General features: G+C 47.3%; 1 protein-coding gene across 2 annotated transcripts in view; it reads right to left on the bottom strand.

The window, feature by feature from the left end:
* Positions 1–3,279: 3,279 nt before the first annotated feature.
* Positions 3,280–24,844, bottom strand: part of hipk3b (homeodomain interacting protein kinase 3b) — a 45,574-nt gene continuing 24,009 nt past the window's right edge. The window contains exons 4-17 of one of the 2 annotated variants that reach the window (XM_076286983.1): positions 22,866–22,989; positions 16,469–16,588; positions 16,041–16,127; positions 15,505–15,689; positions 14,623–14,782; positions 12,648–12,765; positions 12,157–12,278; positions 11,773–11,897; positions 11,342–11,509; positions 10,535–10,906; positions 9,630–9,776; positions 8,985–9,226; positions 6,874–7,040; positions 3,280–3,922 (exon numbers count right to left, since the gene is read on the bottom strand). In XM_076286983.1, the coding sequence (XP_076143098.1) occupies positions 3,428–3,922; positions 6,874–7,040; positions 8,985–9,226; positions 9,630–9,776; positions 10,535–10,906; positions 11,342–11,509; positions 11,773–11,897; positions 12,157–12,278; positions 12,648–12,765; positions 14,623–14,782; positions 15,505–15,689; positions 16,041–16,127; positions 16,469–16,588; positions 22,866–22,989 (2,632 nt within the window). In that variant the 3' untranslated portion in view covers positions 3,280–3,427. Of the gene's footprint in view, positions 3,923–6,873; positions 7,041–8,984; positions 9,227–9,629; positions 9,777–10,534; positions 10,907–11,341; positions 11,510–11,757; positions 11,898–12,156; positions 12,279–12,647; positions 12,766–14,622; positions 14,783–15,504; positions 15,690–16,040; positions 16,128–16,468; positions 16,589–22,865; positions 22,990–24,844 lie in introns of both variants that reach the window. The other variant, XM_076286982.1, reaches the window with a different exon arrangement.

The following is a 24,844-nucleotide window of genomic DNA, read 5'->3' as shown; positions in this document are numbered from 1 at the left end:
TTGAGGTTTACTTGAGGGTTTTTTTCTTTCTCTCTTTATACCTAAGCTGTGGACAACGGAACAGTCTAGGGTACGTGGAGAAGCAAACAAGTAACAAACAAATCTTCCGTAAGATGTATTTCGATCCCTGGAATGACTGAAATTGTTTTTTTGTTTTTTTTTTGTCTACTTTGTGTTTCTTTTGGTCAATTTGCCCCATGTGTATGTGCATGTGTGTATTGTATCATTTTTGCATGGGTAAACTGATCTGTAATGTACACCACCTCTTACATAAATCTTTTCCCTTTCTTGGAGAAGAGACAGGGAGAGACTGAGAGATAGAGAGAGAGAGAGATGGATAGAAAGAGAAAGACAGAGAGGGCAGCAACATTCTTTCAATGCTCTTAACCACAGATTCTCAAGGCACGTAAACAGTAAATAACACCAACTTTCAACATCAGTGAGGAAAAACAAACAACTGGCATGATTTGCTCTTATTACGTTCTGTTTTTGATATTAAACAACTGATTCATCCTGTTTTTTCCTTTCCACACTAGTTTGTTGATTAACAGAGACATTAACAGCTTGAACTGGACTAAATTGGATCTGAAAAGTAGACTGAAGATTTCATGGTTTGGTACGCGAGAGACAAATTCACATCTCATATCCTCAACAGACAACAACCCTGGGTGACCCCCGATTCCAACGGCAACTACTGCATTTACTAACAAGTGCTTTGTGATGAGTGATGTAACAAAAGCAATCACACGCACACGCACACACACACAACCCCTTCACCAGTATCATTCACTCCAAAACATCTCAGAGCAGTGCAGAGCCCCATTCAAAGCCTAAACGTCTGTTAGTAGAATTTGAACTACTATAATGTAAAAAGTTAAATCAATCCTGCAAGCTATGACTGTTACATGTCAACAACAACAAAAAACAAAAAAACACCAATATGAAAACATAAAAAAATTAAGTTACATCGATACATCCATTTATATGCAGTGATGAGCCCAAAAAGGTTAATGAGGATAAAATACTGATTCCAAACAAACACACACCCTAAAACATAAACAAATGCAACTAATATCCATTATCATCATTACAGTAGTTACAATGACACTCCAACCAATGAAAGCCAAAAATATATATTAAAAATCAGAAAAAAACACTTCTATTTCAGGTAATTAGAGACCTACACAAAAAGAATGCTAGGTATGAACAAAGAGAAAACAAATCACCTCATTTCACAGCTATTTGAAGTGGCAATCATTATATAGCAGCTTAATCTATGATACATTCAAGATAAATGATACGACTTATTACTCGCTCAAGAAGCTAAACATAACCTCAGCCGCTTTTTTTCTTTAAAATTTACCCCCAAGACTAAAATTCCTACAGTATACTTGAGTTCTACGCAGAAAAACAAAACAAAACAAATGAGTAGCTACCTTGCTCAGGAAATGAATTACAGTCTTTGGTGCTGCACAAGCAACTTCATTTTAAAAGTAAGAGACAAAAGAAAAATAAGGAAAACAAAAACACACAACCTTTACACACACAACTAGCAAAACAAACTTTAAAATTAAAAACCCACACAGCATATATATATACTTTTCTCCCTGACGGAATGTATAAAATAAGCAGTCGACACCAATAAGCTTTGAAACAAATGGTAAAATAAAGAGGGGGTGAGGAGGAGGAGAGTTAAAGTCTCGTCACACATGCATAAATGAGAAAATTGCACACTGTATAACTCACACCTTTGTCAAGCTTCAGCACTAAATAGACTAGCTCTATATAATATATATATATATATATTTATATATATTCAGATATATATGTGTCTATATCAAATACTGCATGGTCTTCTCAGGCTAAGATGAATCCATACCATGAACCAAAGACCGACTTGCATTTTTGTCTTCATCTAGTCAAAGCCATGCCCACCATACTTCTAGACAACTAGGAAAATGAAAAACAACCCAATCAAACAAAATCAAAATACACGTACACGAAAAACAAACAAAAAAATCAACAACTATTTAGATTGTATTGCAGTTTCATTAAACAGTACAAATACTGTTAGTAGTAAGAGTTTTTACTAAATAGAAATTGATTATCAAACATTAAGCTATATTCAACGCTTGCTCTTTGTACACTAGTTTCGATCAGGGAAGGTAACAAAAAGACAAATTATGAACATTTAAAACTGAACAGCGAGCATTCGCGACAGCAAAGCATGCTGTTCTCCTATTAAGGAACAACAAGTAACTCACTATTCTCCAATATACACTGAATCCAAAAATAAGCACTGCCTGTATACGCAATGCATCACATCCATGCCTATCTAAGCATGAATACATATATCTGAGTGTGTATATACATATACACACGTCGAATGCAAGGACTGATCTGAATTTCAAGTGCTGCAGTCCAGTACATTTATATATATATATATATTTATTTATATATATATATATATATATATATATATATATATATATATATATATATATACACACACACACACACACATATATGTTTATTTGTATATAAGTAGTAACATGAAAGACTTACGAAATATTTAAGGCACTATGGGTGGGGACACATCAACAATGCAGCAAGTCTGGTGACACAAACATTAAGAGCAACGTCTAGGCATCTTTCCGTTAACATTTCTGCTCATGCAAGAACACATGCAGCGTGGGGGGAACAACCTTTTTTATAATCTGGTATGTGACTAGACACTGAAAACACCAAGGACACTGAAAAAGGTACAAATACTCGAAACGGGAAACACCAAACTGTGGACACATGTGCATCTGTCGGCCATTTTGAACGGGATAACTCTGTGGTTTTACAACTGTAGATGTGTCTTGCACAAGTTAGAAGAAGGCAATATAGAAAAATAGGTTTGGGATGGGCGGTGTTAACTGTGATTTTTTTTTCTCTAAACGCCCAATATTTTTCACCTGTTTAGAGGAGCACTCATAGAAGATCCGATGAGAAAGTGTATTAAATGTGCAAAACACATTAAAAGTGTTTCTTATTTCATTCATTTCATTCAATCATTCGTCCATTTTCTTTCTGTGAATTTCTCGGTCTTGTCTCAACTGACCCCTCTTCTGCTTGTTTTGTAACCGGCACCTGTCCAGACTATTTTTTTTTTCCCCATTTCAACCATTTTTTTTTTTTTTTTTTTTTAAAGCTCAAAGTTCAATTGCACCAAAGTCGACATGATTCAAAAATATAGCTTGCTTTCTCTGATGTGCCATGGCTTTGGGCATGAGAATCAGATGGTGGCTTGTGTTTTCAACAAAGGCCCCTCGCAGCCCCAGAGGGCCAACGGACATGGAGGTGGAAACAAGGGGGCAGACGTAAGGGCAGCAGATGCATGGGGGGGCCCTTGTCCCGCCGTAGAGCACCTCTGGCGGAGGCCTCAGATGTAGTACTGGCTGAGCTTGGTGGGGCTGAGGGGGAAGCCTGCGTAGGCGGGTGAGGCGATGTACGAGTGCGGGGGGAAGAGAGGCTTGAACTGGCCCTGTGGGTGGAGGGTGGGCGACGGCAGCAGCCGCGGGTTGAGCCCCACCGTCACCTGGTGGACGATATGCCCGGCGGCCGGGTGCGAGATGCTGTAGGCCGGCTGCAGGACGTGGGAGCCCCGCGTAGCCCCAGGCGAGGCCAGCAGGTGGGCCATGGGGGCGGCCGTAGCCAGGGGGCCGGAGGGCGGGTACGAGAGCAGGGCCGGCTGGGCGTGCGGGTGGACGCCCAGGTGAGGGGGCGGCGGCGGTGGGGGGTGGCCCGAGGTGTGGGTGGGGCTGCCGTGCTGCAGCGTGAAGGTGTGGCCATGCACAGTGGGCGGGATGTAGGCCTGCGGCCGCCGGTGGGTGTAGTTGCCGTTCCACTCCTGGTGGGAGGAGCCGTAGTGCTGCACCTAGAGGAGGACGGGACAGAAGATAACGGGTTAGAAGGAAGAGAAGCAGAAGATTCCGTCCTCCACTGACCATTCCACTACACAAAAACACAAGAGGCCTGACGCATGTTGTCCATCTGTGCTAAAGGCAGGGATACCCAGCTAATGTTCTGTGTAAGCCTCCTTCAAGAATAATCAGTATTGAAGTTACATTATGGCTCTATAGCAGGGGCAATTCTAGGATCAAACCTTTAGGGATGCTCAGCCCCAAACAGGGGCGTCACTAGACCTTGAGCTGCACTGGGGTAGATAACCCCCCTAGGGGGGTCTGGGGGCATGGTCCCCCGTAAGAACATTTTGTATATTTTAATGTTTAAATGCATCAATCTGGTGCACTTTGAAAAAGAAATTCAGAGGTTAGACTTGATTATTTTTATCTATGGGTAGAAATATTTGTGCTGTAGCCTGAACTATTTTGCACTTCAGAATTTTAACCATGCACACACAGGTGGAATAGTTATGATGATTGCAATAAGTTTACAACCACAAAGCATATTTGCTACGTTTCAAAGTTCAGAAATGGTCAAAAATAGTGTACATTTCAGCACTCCATGAAATTATAGTAGTAGTGGTCACCCGTGTTGTTGCCCCAGTAAAAAGGGTCTAGTGACGTCCTTGGCCCCTAATGAGCAGCTGACAATGGATCTCATCCCAAGAAGTGGGCAGTTTTGTCCAGTTTGAAGATATTTAAGAATATACCTACATGAACAATCAAAAACTGATTGTTTGAACTGTAGCCTATTTATTTATTTTATTTATTAATTATTTTGAATGGTGTTGGGGACACAACTAAAAAATGTGGTTATGTAGGTGTTATCACCAAAACATATCATATCCCCCAGTAAATAGCCTCTGAGTGACTATCAGCAATTGTAGTATAACAGGCATTGTATAAAATGAGTTAATCAGCTAGGTTGATGCACAAGAGATAGGCCTAACACACCCTCAGGCTGGCAGGCAAGACTGCACTGGATCCCTCCCATGTGTTACATAAGGAGTACCAGCTCCTGCCATCCGGAAGACGCTTTAGGATGCCCAGCTGTAGGAGAAATAAATACAAACACTCTTTTCTCCTTCAGTCTGAATCAACAGAGGAGAGTAAAGTAGATCTCTCACTCCTAGTCTAATTAACAGAGGAGAGTAAAGTAGATCTCTCACTCCTAGTCTAAACAACAGAGGAGAGTAAAGTAGATCTCTCACTCCTAGTCTAAACAACAGAGGAGAGTAAAGTAGATCTCTCACTCCTAGTCTAAACAACAGAGGAGAGTAAAGTAGATCTCTCACTCCTAGTCTAATCAACAGAGGAGAGTAAAGTAGATCTCTCACTCCTAGTCTAATCAACAGAGGAGAGTAAAGTAGATCTCTCACTCCTAGTCTAATCAACAGAGGAGAGTAAAGTAGATCTCTCACTCCTAGTCTAATGGACATTATCTGTGTGTAGGCTACACCTGTTACATGTGGCATGAACGATTTTATGATCTTGAATGTTTAATGTCTTTCTATGCCGATTGCTGAGCTATAATGCAAAACAAATTTCTGTGTAAAAGTATCATCTTATCTTAACATTAAATCACTGACCTCGATGTCCAGCTCTTATCAGGTGATTTCTAATAGTCTAGCAGTTTCATTTTGTCTAATCATATTGACTTATGATTTGCGTGTTTTTATTGTTAGTTTATTTTATAATTGAAGTAGTTACCATTTCAACTCGTAAAGGGTAAAGTTGTGTGATGACACAGAAGGTTTCAGTTTGGTGAGCTAACTATTTTTTATAGGCTGTAGTTTGAATAGAATAGCAAACCCTCATAGGCAACAGTTAGCAACTTAGCACATCAGCACGTCTGTCTCGTCCTTTGAGCTATGCCTTTATAATAAATCTTATCAATAAAGGTGTGGATACTGAACATTAACTACATGCCATATTGCAAAATATGACGCTCTATTAGCACACACGCTTTACTGATCTTCGTGTATAACCCTACAGGAACTCGCGGAATTCGTCTCGTTCAGATTATTGACAACACTATTTTTGCTAGACTAGCTTCCCCTTGGGGATCAATAAAGTATCTATCTATCTATCTATCTATCTATCTATCTATCTATCTATCTATCTATCTATCTATCTATCTAGTTTGCGTTGTTAAGCTTAACGTCTGGGGCTAGGCTATCTGGTCAATTGCAAGATGCATCAAGATATTCTTCATAGTGGTTTAATATCATAGCAGTGTCAAACAATGCAGAGACTTAGGCCACCCTGTGTATACCTGTCGTCAATGAGTGGCACGACATGAATGCTGCTCCAAAGTATGCATGCACATTCATTTCAGTGATGGCAAATTGGTGGTAGACGCCAAGGTTGCAGTCTCGCGGAATTAGAGCTAAGATATTTGGCACGCTATAGACTACGTATTTCACTTATATTGAATGCCCTAATAAATAGTTTAAAACTTGTGAAACTAAACTCATCAAAAGTCAGAGAACTTGAGCACACCTGGGGTCGACCTGTGGACACAATTACTTATTGTTTTAGGGGTGCTGAGATTAAATTTAGGGGTGAGCCTAAAAATAGCCTAAACTTTACAGAATGCTCTATAGAAATAGAGCTAGAAATAGAGCTTAAAATTAATTTAATTAACGACTGATTTAACTGCTGATCCGATCACTTTACATTTACATTTATTCATTTAGCAGACGCTGTTGTCCAAAGTGACTAGGGATGTAACGGTATGAAAATTTGGTAACACTTTACTTGACACACCAGCTCCTTAACCACTACATTACCCCCACTTGGTTCTGATATTCACCGACATACCCACATAGAGCTGAAGGGTCTGATTCCGTTGCATGATCATACAGCCCACACAGTGCACGTCATGCCTCAACCTCAGCCTTGGTGGTTCTGATTTGCTTACCTGGCCATAGGTGAGAGGAGGCGGCGGCTGCTGCGGATGATGCTGGGGAGCTTGCTGTGGCTGGAATGCGGGGGCGATCTTCTGGGAGCGGTTGAGGAGGGGCGTAGAGTGGGGGGCCTGGCGGCCGTGCCCATTGCGCCCTTTGGATGGGCATGAAGATTCTAAGACTGAGAAAGGAGGGAAGAGGGTGGGGGGGCAGACATTAGCATTTAAGAAGCAAAAACAACCCTAAATCTTAAAGGCCCACAGCATAAAACACTATTTAACCATTGTCAACCCGCTTCAAGGAGGGTGGCAAAAGGCATAACTGTCAGAAATCTAATCAAGTCTTGCTGTCCGATCTTCAGGCGAGCTAGCGGCTCAACAGAGTCATTTTTAGCCACCTTCCTGTCTGATCTTGTCAGACCTCTCTTGCACTACAAATATGTCACCGTTTATGCAAAACAGGGCCAGTGATGACAGTGGCACTTGCAAAAAGCCTGGAGCGGAGTAAAAATAAGACTTGACTTGTCATCGAGATCTCAGGGAGAGGGGTGGTGGGGGCTATGAGCCAATTGGTAACTAATCTCGTTCGTGTTTCGAGTTGTGGGTCATGCCGCAGTCTAAAAATACACCGTGAGCGGGCCTAGAATAGTACACTGTGGCCTTTTAAGAGTGCAGCGGATGGGAGTGTTTCAATGTGAGAAAGAGGAGGGATGGGGGAGAGGTGGGGTGGCAGGAGAAGAGCGGGAAGAGGTATCTGTTTCAAGGAGTCAAATGTCAAACCGTGTTCCGTAGTTGACCTATGCTGGACAAAGCACTTACATAGGACAGAGATACCAACAGAGACAGGCAACAACTCCTGGAAAGGTTACATAAGGCATGCACGGCACCTGCACGTTATGAGAACGACACATCCACAAGCTCATAGGCTCTAAGAGGCACGAGGCTGTGGTGAACCCATGAATGCATAGGCCAACTGTGAAAACATCTGTGGAGGTGTCGCCAACGCCGCTATGCACCCTTTTGAACAACATGCTCAGAGTTGACACGCTCAGGACCAAACATCAGAGAGAGAGGGGAGGGGGAGCAGGTGGCTATTAACACCTCTTAAAAAAAAAAAAGAGATATTTCGAGAACAAAGTGTTTGTCAGAGTGGAAAATAGGCAACTAAACAAGAGGACAGAGTCAAGCACAGCATCCAGACACGCAGAGCAGCCAGGGGGGCAGGCTGGGCCGTCAGTGACGCGGCAGCCGTTATCACCTGCGGGAGCCTTGGTGACCTAGAAAGGCCGCGTAATCCAACGACAATTCACCTGCGGAGCAGACAGCAACACCGGTGATTGCGTCTTTGACCTGTTAACAGTGTGCCTATTAGCCCTGTGACCAGGGAGGAATTAGCCATGTTCCAGGCCTCTACTCAACAGTTTGCAAAGGGATCAGCGATCAGAGATTAGCACACCGTTATCCAGACACATGCACAAGGGCAGACTGACAGGCTAGAGGACCAATGAACTAGCAAATGGAACATGGACGGGGGCCTAGCAGACTAGTAACACACATTTGAACTAGCAAATGAAACATGGACAGGTAACACACATTTGGTGATAACCCGTGGAAAACTACAACTCACTGGCATATGCAGCTAGGATTTTAATATAAAGTTCCAACAATAATGCACTAAGATCAACCATTGGCAACTCTATGCAATATACACATATCTAAATAGCGTCATCATAATAGAGAATACATGCATCTACCCATGTACATGTTTGTTTATTACAAATACTTGCAGGCCTATTCTATGCATGACTCTACAGTTCAAGTAGGTACATAGAGTATGTGCTGCTTCTCCATCTCCTCTGTAGTCTCAGGGTGTGGCAGCGTGGGCTCACCTGTGTTGGTGCTCTGCTAAACACACACACACACACACACACACACACACACACACACACACACACACACACACACACACACACACACACACACACACACACACACACACACACACACACACACACACACACACACACACACACACACACACACACACACACACACACACACACACACACACACACACACACACTGCATCATCTCATATGGTTCAGTTGGGGGCAGCGTGGGCTCACCTGTGTTGGTGCTCTGCTGCCTGACCATGTTGTTGTTCTGCATCCTCATGGGCGGCACCACCATGGTGCGCACCGGCGGCTTGTTGCGCTCCATCTCCGTGGTGACGCAGGGCTTGCGGTTCTGGTTGTCGTCGGCAATGTAACGGCCCCCCAAGAAGGGGCTGTCGTTCCGCCCGGAAGAGTCGGACGCCGGCGAGCCGTCTACAGTGTCGCAGCCACTCTCCTGCTCGTCTTCGGACACGCTGCGAAGAGGAACGACAACACAGATGAGCTGAAGAGACGATTCATCACGCTACGCGTTTAATCACACGCTTGTGAATTAGACACAGGATCATGCACTGGGAGGTCACTACAATGTAATGCCATTTCACATGGTAGCCAATCACATTAATACCATCAAAAAATGAGCCATGAGTCTTATGTGACCCAGCAATAATATGTTTGTGATTATTCAGTTACTCTTGGATGATGGCGTACATGTGAATAGGATATGTGTGTGTGTGTGTGTGTGGTGTGTGTGTGGTGTGAGTGTGTGTGTGTGTGTGTGAGTGGTGTGTGTGGTGTGTGTGTGTGTGTGTGTGGTGTGTGTGAGTGTGAGTGTGAGTGTGAGTGTGTGTGTGAGTGTGTGTGTGGACGGAGTCATACCTGTTGGGTCGTTTGCAGGGCGAGCCGCTGGACTGCACTGAGGCAGAGGAGCTGGTGCTGAGGGTGGAGTCTGGGCTACTGAGGGAACACACACGCTCCATGGTCAGCGTGCTCTGACACGCCTCACACTCAGGGCTGCCCTTACACCTGACACACACACAAACACGCACGCACGCACACACACACACACACACACACACACACGCACACACACGCACGCACGCACACACACACCCACCCACCCACATGCATACGCGCACACACACACGCGCACACACACACATGCGCGCACACACACACACACGCGCACACACACACGCACACACACACACACACGCGCACGCGCACACACGCACATGCACACAGAGAAAGCAAAAAACAGGTCAGACTCAGCATCTCAGGGTTGTAGAAATTAATGCCAACAGAATGCACAGTGCTTATTGTGCTGAAACTGCTCTTCTTGCACTGAGCCTGACCAGCAGGCATTAAAAGTTTCATTCATAATCTCATTAACTATGTAAGTAGAGTGTAAATACGGTTAACTCATAACAGTGCCACAGAAATGTAGGCAAGCTCGAACAACTGCTTAGGCAAGTATTATATAAGATTAGCTGGTCATGACTTAAATATCCAAGGAGTTGAAAACCCAGTGAGAACATATACAGGCTTTAACTGCTAGGAGTGTCCCTATGAACCAAGCCTGCCAAAATCTACTGCAAACCTCAGGTAAACCACTCATTTGGCAGATGCAGTCTTTTTCAAAGCACCTTGAACAATGTTGGCTGTACATTCCATTAGGCCTAACTATTTTAAGTTAGTCACCCAGCATGTCAACAAACTCATGACTTTGGTGATGGTTTACGCTTGTGTATGACATTAGCTTTCGGCCTGCACGTCTGACTTACTCTCCCATCGAGTGCCTCTGCGTCCGGTCCTCCTCGTCCGTGTCGGAGCTGATGCTTATGACGCTGACCGCTGGACTGGGCGAGTCGGTGATGACCATCGACTGCCGCTGCTGTTTCTTCGCCACCACCAGCTCCTCCTCTTCCTCCTCCTCCAGCTTGCAACAGTTGCGCTCCTGCTGTTGCTCCTCCACCGCATTCTCTTCCTGTCGTCTGACGTCCGTCCGGTCGGACGCGCACTCCCTGCGCTCGGCCTCGGCGTACCTCCGCCGCTCCTTGCTCTCCTCGGACTCCGCCCTCTTGGTGATGGTGGCCATCTTTGGGCTCTGGCACGCTGAGCTTTGGGTGTTTGTGCTGTGTGTGAAATTGTTGCTCCTGACATGAGAACAAACGCACATCGTCAGCCATTAGTACACACACACACACACACAGACACACAGACACACAGACACACAGACACACAGACACACACACACACACACACACACACCACAGGTGTTTAAGTCATCATAACTCAACCTGACCTGCCCCATCTATCAAAACCACGGTACCATAAGCCAGATTATAATATTTCAACATCTAAGAATAGCCAGAAACTCAGTGGAGAATGTGAATGTGTTCCTCAATGTGTTTCTAATCTTGCTCTTCTTGCACTCTTTACTCAACACGTCTGGCACTGGCACAGTGTACTTCGCAATCACTTGGCTAACAGAAACCTTGTGTGTGTGCGTGTGTGTGTGTGTGTGTGTGTGTGTAGTTGTTGCGCTGGCAGTGGAGCTAGTGCGACTGCGCTGGGGCGAGGAGCCGAACCTGTTGACACAGGGCTTGTTGCGTTTGTTAGCAGCGGGCTGTGGCCACACCACATGGGCAATGCCAATGCTGATGGGCTGGTGGGCTGACATGGTCATTTGGTTGGTTAGGAGTGGCTGGGGGTGGGGCAGCATGGAGCTGTAATGGTTGCCATGGGGACGAACTTTCCTGCGAAGACAAGAAACAAACACAAAAAAGAGGGTGGATGAAGTCATGGGAAGGTGTGAAGAAGGGGGAAATAGCCAATTCCAAAAAAGCATGGAAACAGCATGGTATTGATGGAAACTGCATTGCCACCAAGTACATAGATAATCACACAGACAGACACACACACAAACAGACACACAAGACTGAGACAGGAAGCAATGAACTGAAGGCTTTTGGAGACTACCCCATCACGAGGTGCCGGGTCTTACAAGCTGAACACTAACCCCCAGTCTGCCAGTCGCTGTGGACCTGCCACAGTGTCCGCGGCTAGCGTTGTGGGTGGCGGTGCTACCGGCGTCACCTGCTGCCAGGCGGGGACCAGGATTTGTTGGGGCCGATTGGACCAAGCCTGCGGAAGCAGAAGGACCGTTTTCATTCACAATTCAGGCAAGTGAGAAATCGGCACTGCTGCAACATTACACATCTCTGCAAGGGCACAGCAAGGGTGCCGACAGAGTAAAGGGGCCATTTTAACAGAAGCTGGCACAGGAGGAGGCATTATGCCAGAGTCTAATGTTTGACTTCCAATGGCTTTTAGGGCAGGGGTGGACAAAACACAGAGTTTTGGCAATGGACCTTGACCTTGTCTCATGACCCACCCCCCTCACCTGAGTGATGACTCCTGGTCGGATCTGTATGGGCTGAATGGAAGGGGCCTGGGTGACCAGCGGAACGGTCGTTTCCATGCGGACCGAGTAGCCTGCCGGTTTGCTGGGGTTGGTGGGGATTCCTGTGGCACAAAACACAGTCACGATGCATTACACAACACTGAAAAAGTTGCATGCCACAGAATAATTTCTTGTGTTTACCCATTTGGTAAGAGATAAGCACGAGACAAGCTGTCTGACATACCACTGAACAAAAGCTTCCTTCTACAAAAAAAGACCACAAACAGCACATCTAAATAACACTTTTCTTTTTCTGTGCAGGCATTCATCTGGTGCCGTGCAACCACATTAAAACAGCACGGAGACACGAGACGTGAAAAATGTTCCAGAAGAGAGTAACTGCTTGATAATTCTAGGGTACTTTCATGGGTGAAAGCCAGGCAACCGATTATGAAAGTCCCCAGTGTTCCAGCGAGGGTAATGGAATGTACCTTGGATAGTTGGAGGGCATAGGATGAGCGCCTGCTGGAACGAGTCAGTGCAGCCAAACTGCGCATTTCCTGTCTGCAGAGGTATCCCAGGGTGCATTTGGGCTGATGGGGGTAAAGCCTGAAAAACACAAGGGAATAAAAGGAGTAAGACTCAGGCGTGAGGATGAAACGTGCTGCACACGCTTTTAACGCCAACACTCTTTTGGGCGACACTTACACCAAGCTATGATTGGGCGGATGCACATCTAAAATTAGCCGATTTTGTAACAACGCAAATCATTACATCACCATGTTACAGTGCAAAACTATTGTTACATACTAACCCCAGTACACAATATTTGAACTGTTTCAACGCCTGAATAAGTGCACATTCTGACAGACATAGAACTAGAACTAATACTGCTTGTCAGGTCATTTGTTTACATCTGTGCTGAACTGTACATGCGGTTCCACTTTGTAAATACCAGCAGTTGCACAATACTATTTCTCACTTGGAGTAATGCAAGAGATACAATGCAATTTAGGAGTGGCAAAGCCAAATTTGAACCTAAATAAATTGTATATTAAAAGGAACACAGATGGGAGAAGGTGTACAACTCAAATCAGTCATTCATCTGGCAGCAGTGCTGCACAATGGCCAGTAGGTGGCACTGTTAGAGCTTACTGCGAGAGCCCATTCCCATCTAAAAAACCTATCTTTGGCTCAAAGTTCACTCGCTCCAGTGTAACTGCTTAATCAGGGTTATTGAATTATGGCCATAATGCCATGGCAGCTCAAACGTGATGAGAGCACTGTGTGAACGCCAGTTCTAGATCAGGAACTAAAGGTCGTACTCCATTACCCTTGATTACACCCAGCAGGATTGTTTTTGCTTTGTTCCTCATGGAGTAACAATGAGCAGACCCAGGGTTTTTCTCTGCCCCCTTCCCCCATATCACTGTGTATTGGTCCTAATCTGGGTTTACCTATTCCGCCGATGAAAATGTGATTTGTGCTGTCGGCTCTGACGCACGGGGGGCTACACATGTGACGCAAAGTGTTCCTTCATGTTCCTCTATTTGATTATTTCATCAGAAAAGGACTTCTTGAGCAAAAACCAAAATTTCTAGCCGGTCAATTTCATAACAGCTACCAGGAGTGCAACTCAGAACAGTGACGCAAAATCAAAATGACTACCAAAAATGACTACAATCCTGCACCATCCTCTTCTCTCCCCTGGCAACCAAACGCACGCTCTCGGCGTTGCCATGACGTCAACGCTCTGGCATGGCAACGGAGCATCGTGGCAACGCAGTAAGGTGACACATTAGCCTAGGCCTTCGAGAACAATGGTGGCAAGGTAAACAAGCTGGCGTCACCGGAGAAGGCAGCGTGCGGGAAGACTGACTGACATCAGCACCCATCTGGCTTGCTGCCGCCCGCTACTTCCTAGAATAGGGAGCGCCGCCTCTGAGCGCTCAACCTCATTCGACGACGCAAAGACACCCCAAAAAAACGCCCCCAGGTGAGCTCAGTAAACAAATATTTCTCGTCTGGGTTTGGAATTCACCCGTGTGCCATGTTTGACGTAACAGCTCTCGTCGGGCGTCTGAGACAACATCAGAGTGCAACACACACACACACACACACACACACACACACACACACACACACACACACACACACACACACACACACACACACACACACACACACACACACACACACACACACACACACACACACACACACACACACTTATTCAACATGTCATTTTACAAGCTGTAATGACGAGTGGGTGGATAGGTCGTAACAGAGAAAAGCCCATCAGCTCCGCCATAAAATCCTCGCCCATAAAACTGGGGGGAAAAAACACGACGGTGCGTTGGTTTCGTGAGTACCCAGTGCTGCTAATCCAATCCAAAAGTGTTTACATTTAAGCTGACGTTGCTGCCATGCATTACAAAGTTAATGAGAAGGTTCGGTGACATTTACTTGTGTGTGAACGCCAGCCATTTTGCTGAATGGCACAGTGTGGCTGGGCCCCGTGGTGGTGGTCATTGGGCGGATGTAGGGGGCCTTATTGCGGTTGGCTGTGTCGTGCGTGCCGGGGCGTGACAGGCAAACGTCCATGATGTGGAAACAGGACTTCACACTGTGGAGAGGAGAGAGAGAGAGAAAGAGAGAGAGAGAGAGAGAGAGAGAGAGAGAGAGAGAGAGAGAATGAGTGAGAGAGAGAGAGAGAGAGAGAGAGAGAGAGAGAGAGAGAATGAGAGAGAGAGAGAGAAGACCAGTAGAGGAGAGGAGAGGTGAGGGAATGAGAGAACAAGAGAATACAAAACAGAAATAGGAGGTTAGATTCACACGGCATTGGATTCAAGGTTCATCTATTTCCAGCATCAACAGAGCTACATAATTAAATGCACATCATCAAGAGTAAAGCATAAATCTGGGATATCCAACCGTTCTGAAAAACCTACACCTCCACAAAGCACAGGCCAATTACAGCTCATCTGATTCAGCTAATGAAAGCTCTTCAGGAGCCTCTACGCCTACTAATGCTTTCAACTAGAAACAGCCGGGAGAAAATCAGACTTTCAGAGTCTTGTTATCGAATGAAAACAAACACTGATCATATGAGTGTGCTGACGTCTATTAGGGCATCGGAACACTAGCTCAGGGGTGACTTTGGCTATGAACTTCACAGCTCGACTGCATTTGAACAGAATGATATATGGGGTTCAGGTGTGTTATGGGGGATAAATCTCTCTTTTACAGCTGTTTTACTGTCTTGAGGGCTGTGTGTGTGTGTGTGTGTGTGTGTGTGTGTGTGTGTGTGTGTGTGTGTGTGTGTGTAGTGTGTGTGTGGCTGCTCACTGGTTGCTGTGGGGGAAATCCAACAGGTGTTGCATTGTGACAAAGGGGTGGTTGAGTGCCTCACTCGGGGCTATCCTCTTCTCCGCATCAATCAACAACATCTTCTTCAGCAAGCTCACAAACTCTCCACGATCCACTTTCTCGGCCAACAAGTCGCTGCCTTCCAGATTCATCACCAAATTCACCTGCAGGACAGTTCAACAGGGTAAATCAGGAGAGTAGACGTCAGCACTACGCCCAGTTCTGAGAATAGCCCAGGGGCACTTTGACACAGTTGTTGTGCCGTTTTTGCATGCAATTTCTATTTAACAAACACTGAAGACAATCGCACTTGCTTAATATAGAATCGGGTTTTTCATCCGGCAGACACATTTAATAAAAAGTCAACCTCCCTTAAATAACAGCCACAACCTGACAACAGTTCAAATCAGGCTCCTTGTGAACATTTGTGTCATTTGTTATAAGCAGAGACAGCCTTCAGCTTGTCTACTTGATGTAAAAACAAAACAAAACAAAACCAGCAAACTGGGACATACGTGCGCAATATCATCCAAACAGCTGAAGATGTACTTTCTGGCTTCCTTAGATTTCATCCCCGTCTCTGTCTCATGCTCCTCTGTGGACTGGGGGGGGGGGGGGGGGGGGGGGGGGGGAGAGACAGGAAATAAGAGAGAACATTCAGCAAGAAGGCAGGGCTTGCAGACACATCCGCATGACAAAGCCTGCGGAAAGGCCAGGACTAAGAAAGGATGAAGTAGGCCAAGCGGTACCGTGCACAGTTCCTCTGTTCGCTAGAACAGTGGAGGTAGTGTTGTGTTGCAGGTTAAGGGGCCTTGACTGTGTGGGTGAGTGTGTGTGTGGGGGTGTGTGAGAGAAAGACAAAGAGCGTGTGTGTGCGTGTGTGTGTGTGTGTGTGTGTGTGAGAGAGAGACAGTGTGTGTGTGTATCGGGGTCGCGGCCTTACTTTCAGTCTCCACGCTGCATAGGGGGAATCAGGCTCCCGGCAGAAGAAGCGAGACGTCTTTGTCCCCACTTTCAACAGGTGCTCCCCGGGCAACCCCTGCGTCTGAGAAATGTAACGGATCTGGGGAGAGGAGCACACACACACACACACACACACACACACACAGAGGTCACTCGCTGAAGATAAATACAAGCAATCCTGCAGAGAAAACACACACTATTCAGACAGCAATCCTGCAGAGAAAACACACACTATTCAGACTTTGACATCGACTTTGACATCGGCCTCGTCTTGCCAGCGCAACACTCCCTGCATAGACTGTGCCAATCAGCTCATATTAGCCAGAGCCCCTGAGACGAGGCAGCGCGGTATCAGACAGCCAGGGAGAGCTGCAGGGGGCCTGGGACAAACATCTACCGCAAACAGCAGAAAAACAGAGACAGAGACGATGTGTTTTTGTATATGTGAGTGTGTGTGTTTGTGTGTGAGAGAGAGTGTGTTTGAAACAAACAGGGTGATCGAGAGCAAGAGAGAGGGGAAAGAGAAAGAGAGAGAGGCAAGTGTGTCTCTGTGTGTTTGACAGAGAGACAGGATGACAGAGTGTGTGTGTGTTTGTAAGAGACAGACAGAACGAAAGAGAGAGCAACTGTGTGTGTGTGTGTGTGTGTGTGTGTGTGTGTGTCTGTGTGTGTGTGTGTGCGCGCGCGCATGTGCGTGTGTTCTGACGTCAGTGGCGTCTGTATGTGAGAAACAACATCCATTAGAGGTGGGCTGTGGTGGTGGCGGCGAGGCGACTCAGTGGGCCTCTGGAATTTCAGAGCCTCGGGGCCACAGGCGCCCTTCATCTTTAACTTCTGACCCCAGAGGAGCCCACCGGCCGTCAAACTCCTGGAAGGTAAACACTCACATGACACTCCAGGGCTCGCCTGTGTGTGTCTGAGTGTACACGTGTTGACCTGGGCTTGCGTGTCAAGGACTGTCTAGGGTGGTAAACACGTCTTTGCAGTAAAAACACAGGAACTCGATCTACGTCTGCCCTTGAATGGCATGAGAAATGCTCATGACGTGCTCAAAAACAGGGTAAGGGCGGTGCACTGGTGGTGATGCCGTCCCATATCTACACAGGCCTACAAGCTTGGGTGCCCGTAGACAGCCGAGTTTAAGTCTGACCTCCTGTTTCATTATTCAACTCAACTCATTTCCTGTCTGCTTGGGACCATTAGGATAGGGGAATAAACGTGAAAAAGCTGCAAAAACCAATGCCAGGAATGAGCGCGCACTCACACGCACACACATGCACAAAGAATTCCGAGGGCAGGAAGTGAGCGGTGCTTCCTGGGATAAATGTTTTGATTGGCACGTTGTGCGCGGCTCCGCACGTCCCCATTGGCGGTAAAACAGACAAGGGGGGAGTCCATTCATCAACATTCCAGTCTGTTACATCACCAATCTCCTCCGCTCTACTCTCCTCCACAGTCTCTGTCCCTCTCACCTCTGCAAGCCAGCCATAACCATGCACAGCTCCTCGGCCTAATCACATCCAACCAACCAATCAACACGTGGCAGCACAACCAGACCTCCAGCCATAACCATGCACAGCTCCCCGGCCTCATCAGATCCAACCAACCAATCAACACGTGGCAGCACAACCAGACCTCCAGCCATAACCATGCACAGCTCCCCAGCCTCATCACATCCAACCAACCAATCAACACGTGGCAGCACAACCAGACCTCCAGCCATAACCATACACAGCTCCCCGGCCTCATCACATCTAACTAACTAACGCGCGGCGGCACAACCAGACCTCCAGCTTATTAGATCACCACTCTCTTATGCTGTTTGGCTTTTTCTCTCTCCCTCTTCCCTTCTCTCTCAAGGATTCTCTCGCTCTGTGCCTTTGTCAGCTCAAACAAAACAAAAAAAAAAACACAGACGCCAAGAAAGGTCAACAATCCATCACAGGCAGGCCAAATACAACCTCATCTCCTCTCCTCTCCTCATCTGTTCAGCTCTCCTTGTGGCCTTTTCAGTTCCGCTGCATTGACTCCCCTCTCTACTTGCCAGCTTGTGTAACCTTGCGTTTGGGTGTTTTTACATCTTTGACATCAGGAGACAAAGGAATAAAAACACTGAGTGTGACAGTTTGCAGGGATGTGTGTTTTTGTGTGTGCGAGAGAGGGAGAGAGGGATGGAATGTTTTTATGTGTGTGTGTGTGTGTGTGTGTCACAGAGGGAGTATCAGTGCCCCTATATGAGGCTGGTATCGGTCCCAAGCCTAAACTCCTCCCTTTCTGTTACAAGTCCTCTCGTTGCTGGGGAGGTAGGTGAAGGCAGAGATGTGGCCTACAAGCCTGGACCTGCACGCTGTGCTGCGCTGCTCTGCAGTCACCCAAGCAGCAGTCATAACGAAACCAATATCTTCTGAAAGTTCCAGCCAACGCCCCTTCATCCACCCACACAACACAACACACACATGTACAGAAACACATGGTTACATCCCCCCCTCTCTCGTTCTGCCAAACACGTAATGTATATGCTCACAGTCGTAAGGGACATTCCAGGGACGGTATGTCTGATGATCTATAAGGGCCGCTGGTGGGCTGTCGTAATGTTGCAGGAAGGCTAGATATCTCGCTGAGCTGACAGGCTACTGATGGAGCTGGGCCTTGACAGGGAAAGCGAGCTGGGATCGTTGGGGGGTGTGGCACTGAAGTGGGTGGTTGGGAGGGAAGTTATTAATACATTCTGCTGTGTGAGGTGGAACTGGACCCCCCCAGCCCCCCCCCCCACGCTGCCTTATAGGCCTCATGGCATGGCCGTGTCCCTTACCACTGGCTCGCCCACCTTGACCTCTGGGGGCCTGACACTGACACTCCACCGCGTGCTGAGCTTTCCGTAGGTCAGGGGGCCCTGCAGGACAGATGACCCGCCGCACGAATCTACGCCTGTTTACTAATAACAGCTCAACAGCTCCCCATGCCAACCCCCCGGCCCCCTCTACTCACAGGTCTCGAAATATGTTTTAATTTCTGCTAACCGCAAGCTAATGAGAAATAGCTGGGGCCTACCCTCGGCTCCCGGGCCATCTGGCTACGGAGCTAACTGAATATTACCCCCGGGTCTCCCACGCAGCCGTCCATTTGCATAATTTCTTCATCAGCTCCGTTCAAAAACTGGGTTGCTTCACTGAGTTGATTCTAGCGCCTGCAGCCGCTGCGTACAGAGAAGTCAGAGGTCTGGTCGGGGAGAGAGAGAGAGAGAGAGAGAGAGATCGCTCAGGCCTTCAGGAATGCTAACTGTAGCTCTGCGAGCGCGGCCTCGCGTCCAGAAGTCCACCGGTTTGCTGATAAACAAGCTGCTTTTCCAGCCTGCGGTCAGAGAGACTTGAGATTGATCTGCGCGTCCAGAGCTCTGCACGGCTCTGCTCTCACGGCTCTTCAGCAGGCTATCAGGACTTGCCTGGTTGGTCTGTTCTAGGACACTGTGTTCCATCCGCACGTAGAGGGTCGCATCATGCGTACTGCCTGAAGGCTGCGTGATCTATTACTAGGCCTATTTTTTATTTACTCTCTATTCTATTTTGATGTACAAAGCACTATGAGATCCGCATTTGTTGTATTTAAAGTGCTATAAATAAAAGTGTACCGGTAATTATTATGATTACTGTTATGATGAGGTGGGGACATTTATCTACCTCCTCTCTCCTCTTTCCTTCGCAGCGCAAATCAACAAGACGCAGCACGGGGCAGCACAGCTACGCATTGGCTGCAAGGAGAGGCTCCCCTCGGAATCTCCGCTGCACCGTCGGTACATGCTGATCTGTCCGTGTGAAAACACGCTCCTTATTTTTAGTGTGACAGTAAATTCCCAGATTCGCTTTCGAAGGTGTTCAGTTATCCCTCCCACTGCAATGAGCAGAGGTGGTGTTAGCATGGAGTAGGGAGGGTTGATGGATGGATGGGTGTGTGTGTGTGCGTGTGCGTGTGCGTGTGCGTGTGCGTGTGTGTGGTGGGCGGCGCATGAAAAATTATGCTGGGCAGTAAAAATACTGTGGCGTCTGCTCACTCTGCTCAGGCAGGTCTATAACGCAACGTGGTGTGATGCGTGTGGAGAGTGGGCAGGGCCGGAACATAGGGGTGCATTCCTACGGCATTTCCTGAATTCCTGAAAGCCCCATACGCTAACTTTGCACAGGAAACACTGCTAGGGGTGTGTGTGTGTGTGTGTGTGTGTGTGTGTGTGTGTGTGTGGTGGTGGAGGTACTGCTGATGGGCACAGCGGGTGTGAGGGACGATCCAGCACCTTCCTCCCCTCTCTGGTATCACACCCCCCCCCCTGCTCCCACTCACAGGGACCCCACCTCTCGGGGGGAGTCCAAGAGAGATCTTCTCGCAACATGCCCTCCCCAGAAACAGTGTGCTAATCCAGGCCTGTTGCTGCCCGTCAGTCGCCGCTCTACCTCCCCCTATCTGCACAACCCCCACCCCATCTCTCTCCTTGCCAGCAGGAGTGTGGGGAAGGGACAACCCCCCCATAACATTGCAAGTGAGCTCCTCGTTGTAGACACACTAGGTTGAATAGAATTAATGTCAGACTACTGAATTAATGGCATCTGCCTGCAATAAAAAGCTTCTACTGTGGACCAGTCAGTGTAACCATGCACACCGAAAAAAACAAACAGAGGGAGAGAGAAAGCACTGAATGCGAGAATGAGAAAGACTGAGCAGAGAACTGAGAGAATAGGGAAAGAGGGAAGAGAGCAGACAGACAAAAAAAGACACACATAAATGGACTGAGAATGTGAGAAAGAGAGGGAGAGAGAGAGAGAAATCATGGCATCTGATTCCTGGTTTGTGTTGGCCTGGCGGCACATTCCAGCCAGCTCACGCTCTAACTCGCGCTTTAATAGATGACATCAGCATGAGGTGATGTGGAGTGGCTGGAAACAGATAGCTTGGGTTCGGGGAAAACAGAGGAGATGAAAGTGAACGAGAGAGAGAGAGATAGAGACAGAAGAGGGATCGTGAGAGAGAGAGAGATAGAGAGAGAGAGAGACAGACAGAAGAGGGATAGTGAGAGAGAGAGAGAGAGAGAGAGAGAGAGAGAGAGAGAGAGAGAGAGAGAGAGAGAGAAAAGGGATAGAAAAGAGAAGGGGGGGGGGGCAGAGTGACAGAGAGAAAGATTGTGAACACATGCTTCTGGACGTTTTCAGACGCCAGGTGCCTTTGCTATTAGTGCCACCGCACTATGCCACGCTCTGAGACGTGCTAATAATACGCTTGTGAGCTTCTGCGGCTAGGGCAGGGCTGGCCAGCTGCTGTCTCGGGTACGACATGAGAGGAGAAGTGTAGGTGTGGGCGGAGGGCTGTATGATTAGAGCTCCAAAGTGCCATCAACACACCATGGGAAAATAAGCTCATCAACACTGACACATGCCAAGGCCCCACGGACAAACCTTTACCGTAGGTCTCTGAGCAACTCTGCTGCAAGACTGTTTGCAAAGCATTCAGGAATGAGTATACAGACCATCATACGATGAGGTAGGTGAAGGGGGTTTCTTTAAAAAGTACAGTGATTCACCACCTTACAACTGATATTGTGTTATAGAAATATGATAATGTAATTAATTATTTTCATCAGTTCATCTAGTTGTCTTTTTCCAACCAATTAGGCCTAAGTAGTGTCATTATTCTTTTGTAAATTATGGTTCCCAACTGTCTGTACTCAGATTTTTTAGTGTGATTCAATTGCCAAAAGTGAGCAAAACACAGAAGATGATTATCTTTTGGTCAAGATAATCGTGTAGTGAAAATCTGATGTCGTGACAACTCTACTTCTGTGTTTCACTTTCCAGACCTGTGGAGAATTTTTCCCTGCTCCAGTAACTAGCCAGCTGAATTAAAAAAAAAAAAAAAAAGAACATGTTGCCTGCTGCCTGAGATCACTGTTAGCAGGACACCGGTGGGGACAAGGCGCTTGCTAGCCGAGAGATAAAAACGGCATTAATAAAATGGCTGGAAACAGGTGTCTCCCTTTACCCCTTCAGCTCCCCCTGAGGCTGTTTAGCAGTCACCACTATGCCTCTGTGTCTGGAGGAGGTGAGGTCATCCCTACCCTTGATATGTGTGCGACCTTTTACACAATGTGAAAGTGTGTGTTGCATTTCTGAACAATACTTGGATACTGTGTTGGTATTTTGCAAATAACTACAGAATATCAAATCCGACCTGATGTCACTGGTTTTCAATGTGTGATTGATCTGATCATTGTATCTTTTATATCGAATATCTGCGGGTTTTGGAGAAAATGGTGTGTGTGTGTGTGTGTGTATGTGTGTGCACGTGTGTATGTGTGTGTGTGTGTGTGCATGTGTTTGTGTGTACCATCACTTTACCTGATCATACTCCAAGGCCCCAGGGTAGAGTGGCCAGCCCAGGAAGAGCTCGGCGATCACGCAGCCCAGCGACCACATGTCTATGGCTTCACAAAACGGCAGCCCCAGAATGATCTCCGGAGCCCTGCAGGGTAGGGGGTGGGGTGGGGAGGGGGGGGACAAAAACAAACCAAACAACAGTTAACAGGCGTGAAGCTCTGGCCTTTCACCGGCAAAACAGGAACACTGCTGCTGCTGTGGTGGCTGCCACCCGCGCCACCCACCAGCGCATCTGGCCAGCACAAAACAGCCCCGCAGCAGCGGGAGTGGGCCTGTGCGTTTCATTCTGGAAACGTTGGGCGCTTCATTGTGGCCCCGGGGTAGCGTCTGGCAGGTCATCACGTGGTTCACTTTAGTGTAGGGCGATGCGGTGTTATACGACCAGTCATGACAAGGGAGCAGCAAACAAACGAGCGGCTAAGGTTTACGGCCCGAGACCTAATGTCCGGCGAGGAAATGTGAAGGCACTGATGGGGTCAGATGGAAGCAGCATCCCACTTAAACGCGTCTGGAGGGAATAAATCTGAGATGACGCAGCTTCACAGAACACCACAGGCTTCGGGGCACTGGAGGTTGCGTGATGCTCCCTGGAGCCTCGGCTTGAGCTCCCTCCCTGCCCTCTGTGGCCCATATGAAGGGTTAGCAGGTCAGCCAGCCAGCTCAATGGCCTCCAAACCCAGCCACTCTGGCTTGACCTCTTTTCCTTTTTTTTCCTCTTCCGCTCTCTGTCTCCCTCTCGGCCTTTTACATAAGCGTGACCATGGCGACGCGAGAAGCCCTGGCTGCTTAGTGACAGATCGCGGCAGTGATCCCTCTGAGTGGTATTAACCCACCCGCTCCACGTGAGCTTGCCGGAGCAATGACGCACTGGCGGTGTCAGCGCTCATTCTGCTAAGTCAGTCTGACAGCGGCTCCGCCATTACTCCCGTTAGAGAGGCTTGGCTCGGCCCCGCCGCTGTAACACACAGAGGTTTACGAACCCTGGCCTCCGGCACGACGCAACGCTGTGCGGGCCACTCCCATATGCACCGCAGAAGAACAGGAACAGACCCTCGGCTCATGATGGCATTTTTCCACATGCATTTCAGAGGGCCTCCCTGAGCCCGAAAGAGAAGTTCGCAAAATGAAAATGTCATCTGCAAAGAGTAATTATACCGGGTGTTAAAAAACGGCCGGCGGGCTAAAGGCGGACCGATGAAGCAGTTATTTCTGTGTGGAGAGAGGGAGAGGAATGCCTTTGGAGAGACAAATGGCCATAGCATATATACATACATTCAACCGCAGCATGCGGCTTTAGTCCTCATAGCCGTTGGATCTCAGATGTCCTGCCTAGAGTTTCCATTATAGATGTGAATACCGATAACTCAGCAGAGCAATAGCGTTTCGAAAGCCCCTCTCGAAAAGGCATTTCTTGGTGTGTTCAATCTTTTGAGGTTAACTGGAATACACAATATGCAGGCGTGAGAGGGTGCATTCTCCCAAACGCAGAGACGCAGAAACAAACACGTAGACAAACAAACAAACTTGGCAAAGTTAAGTGTCATACAGCTGTGCTAAGCTGTGATATAAATGGGAGGGGAACAACAGCTGTAGAGGCCTTGAAACATTCAATAGTTTAACCTCTTTATTCACTGGACTATATATAAAAAGAAACGCTTAATCCAATGGGAATAATGGAACACAGAGGGCTGTGACCAACAGGCCAGATGACATACAGACAGAAAAAAGAGAACAGGGGAAAGAGAGAACAGGGGAAAGAGAGAGCGGGAGGGAAGAGAGAGAGGGAGAGGGAGAGAGAGAGAGAGAGAGAGAGAGAGAGAGAGAGAGAGAGAGAGAGAGAGAGAGAGAGAGAGAGAGAGAGAGAGAGAGAGAGAGAGAGAGAGAGAGAGAAGGAAAAGATGTCTTTCCATTCCAAATGGTACATGCTGTGCTCTGTCCCA

This window comes from Alosa pseudoharengus, unplaced genomic scaffold (genome assembly GCF_046254945.1).
Source record: "Alosa pseudoharengus isolate Yale_2024_CS ecotype anadromous, Long Island Sound unplaced genomic scaffold, YU_APseudo_1.1 YU_APseudo_1.1_scf_16, whole genome shotgun sequence".
NCBI classification, from domain to species: domain Eukaryota; kingdom Metazoa; phylum Chordata; class Actinopteri; order Clupeiformes; family Clupeidae; genus Alosa; species Alosa pseudoharengus.
This window is presented reverse-complemented; position numbering and strand designations above follow the sequence as displayed.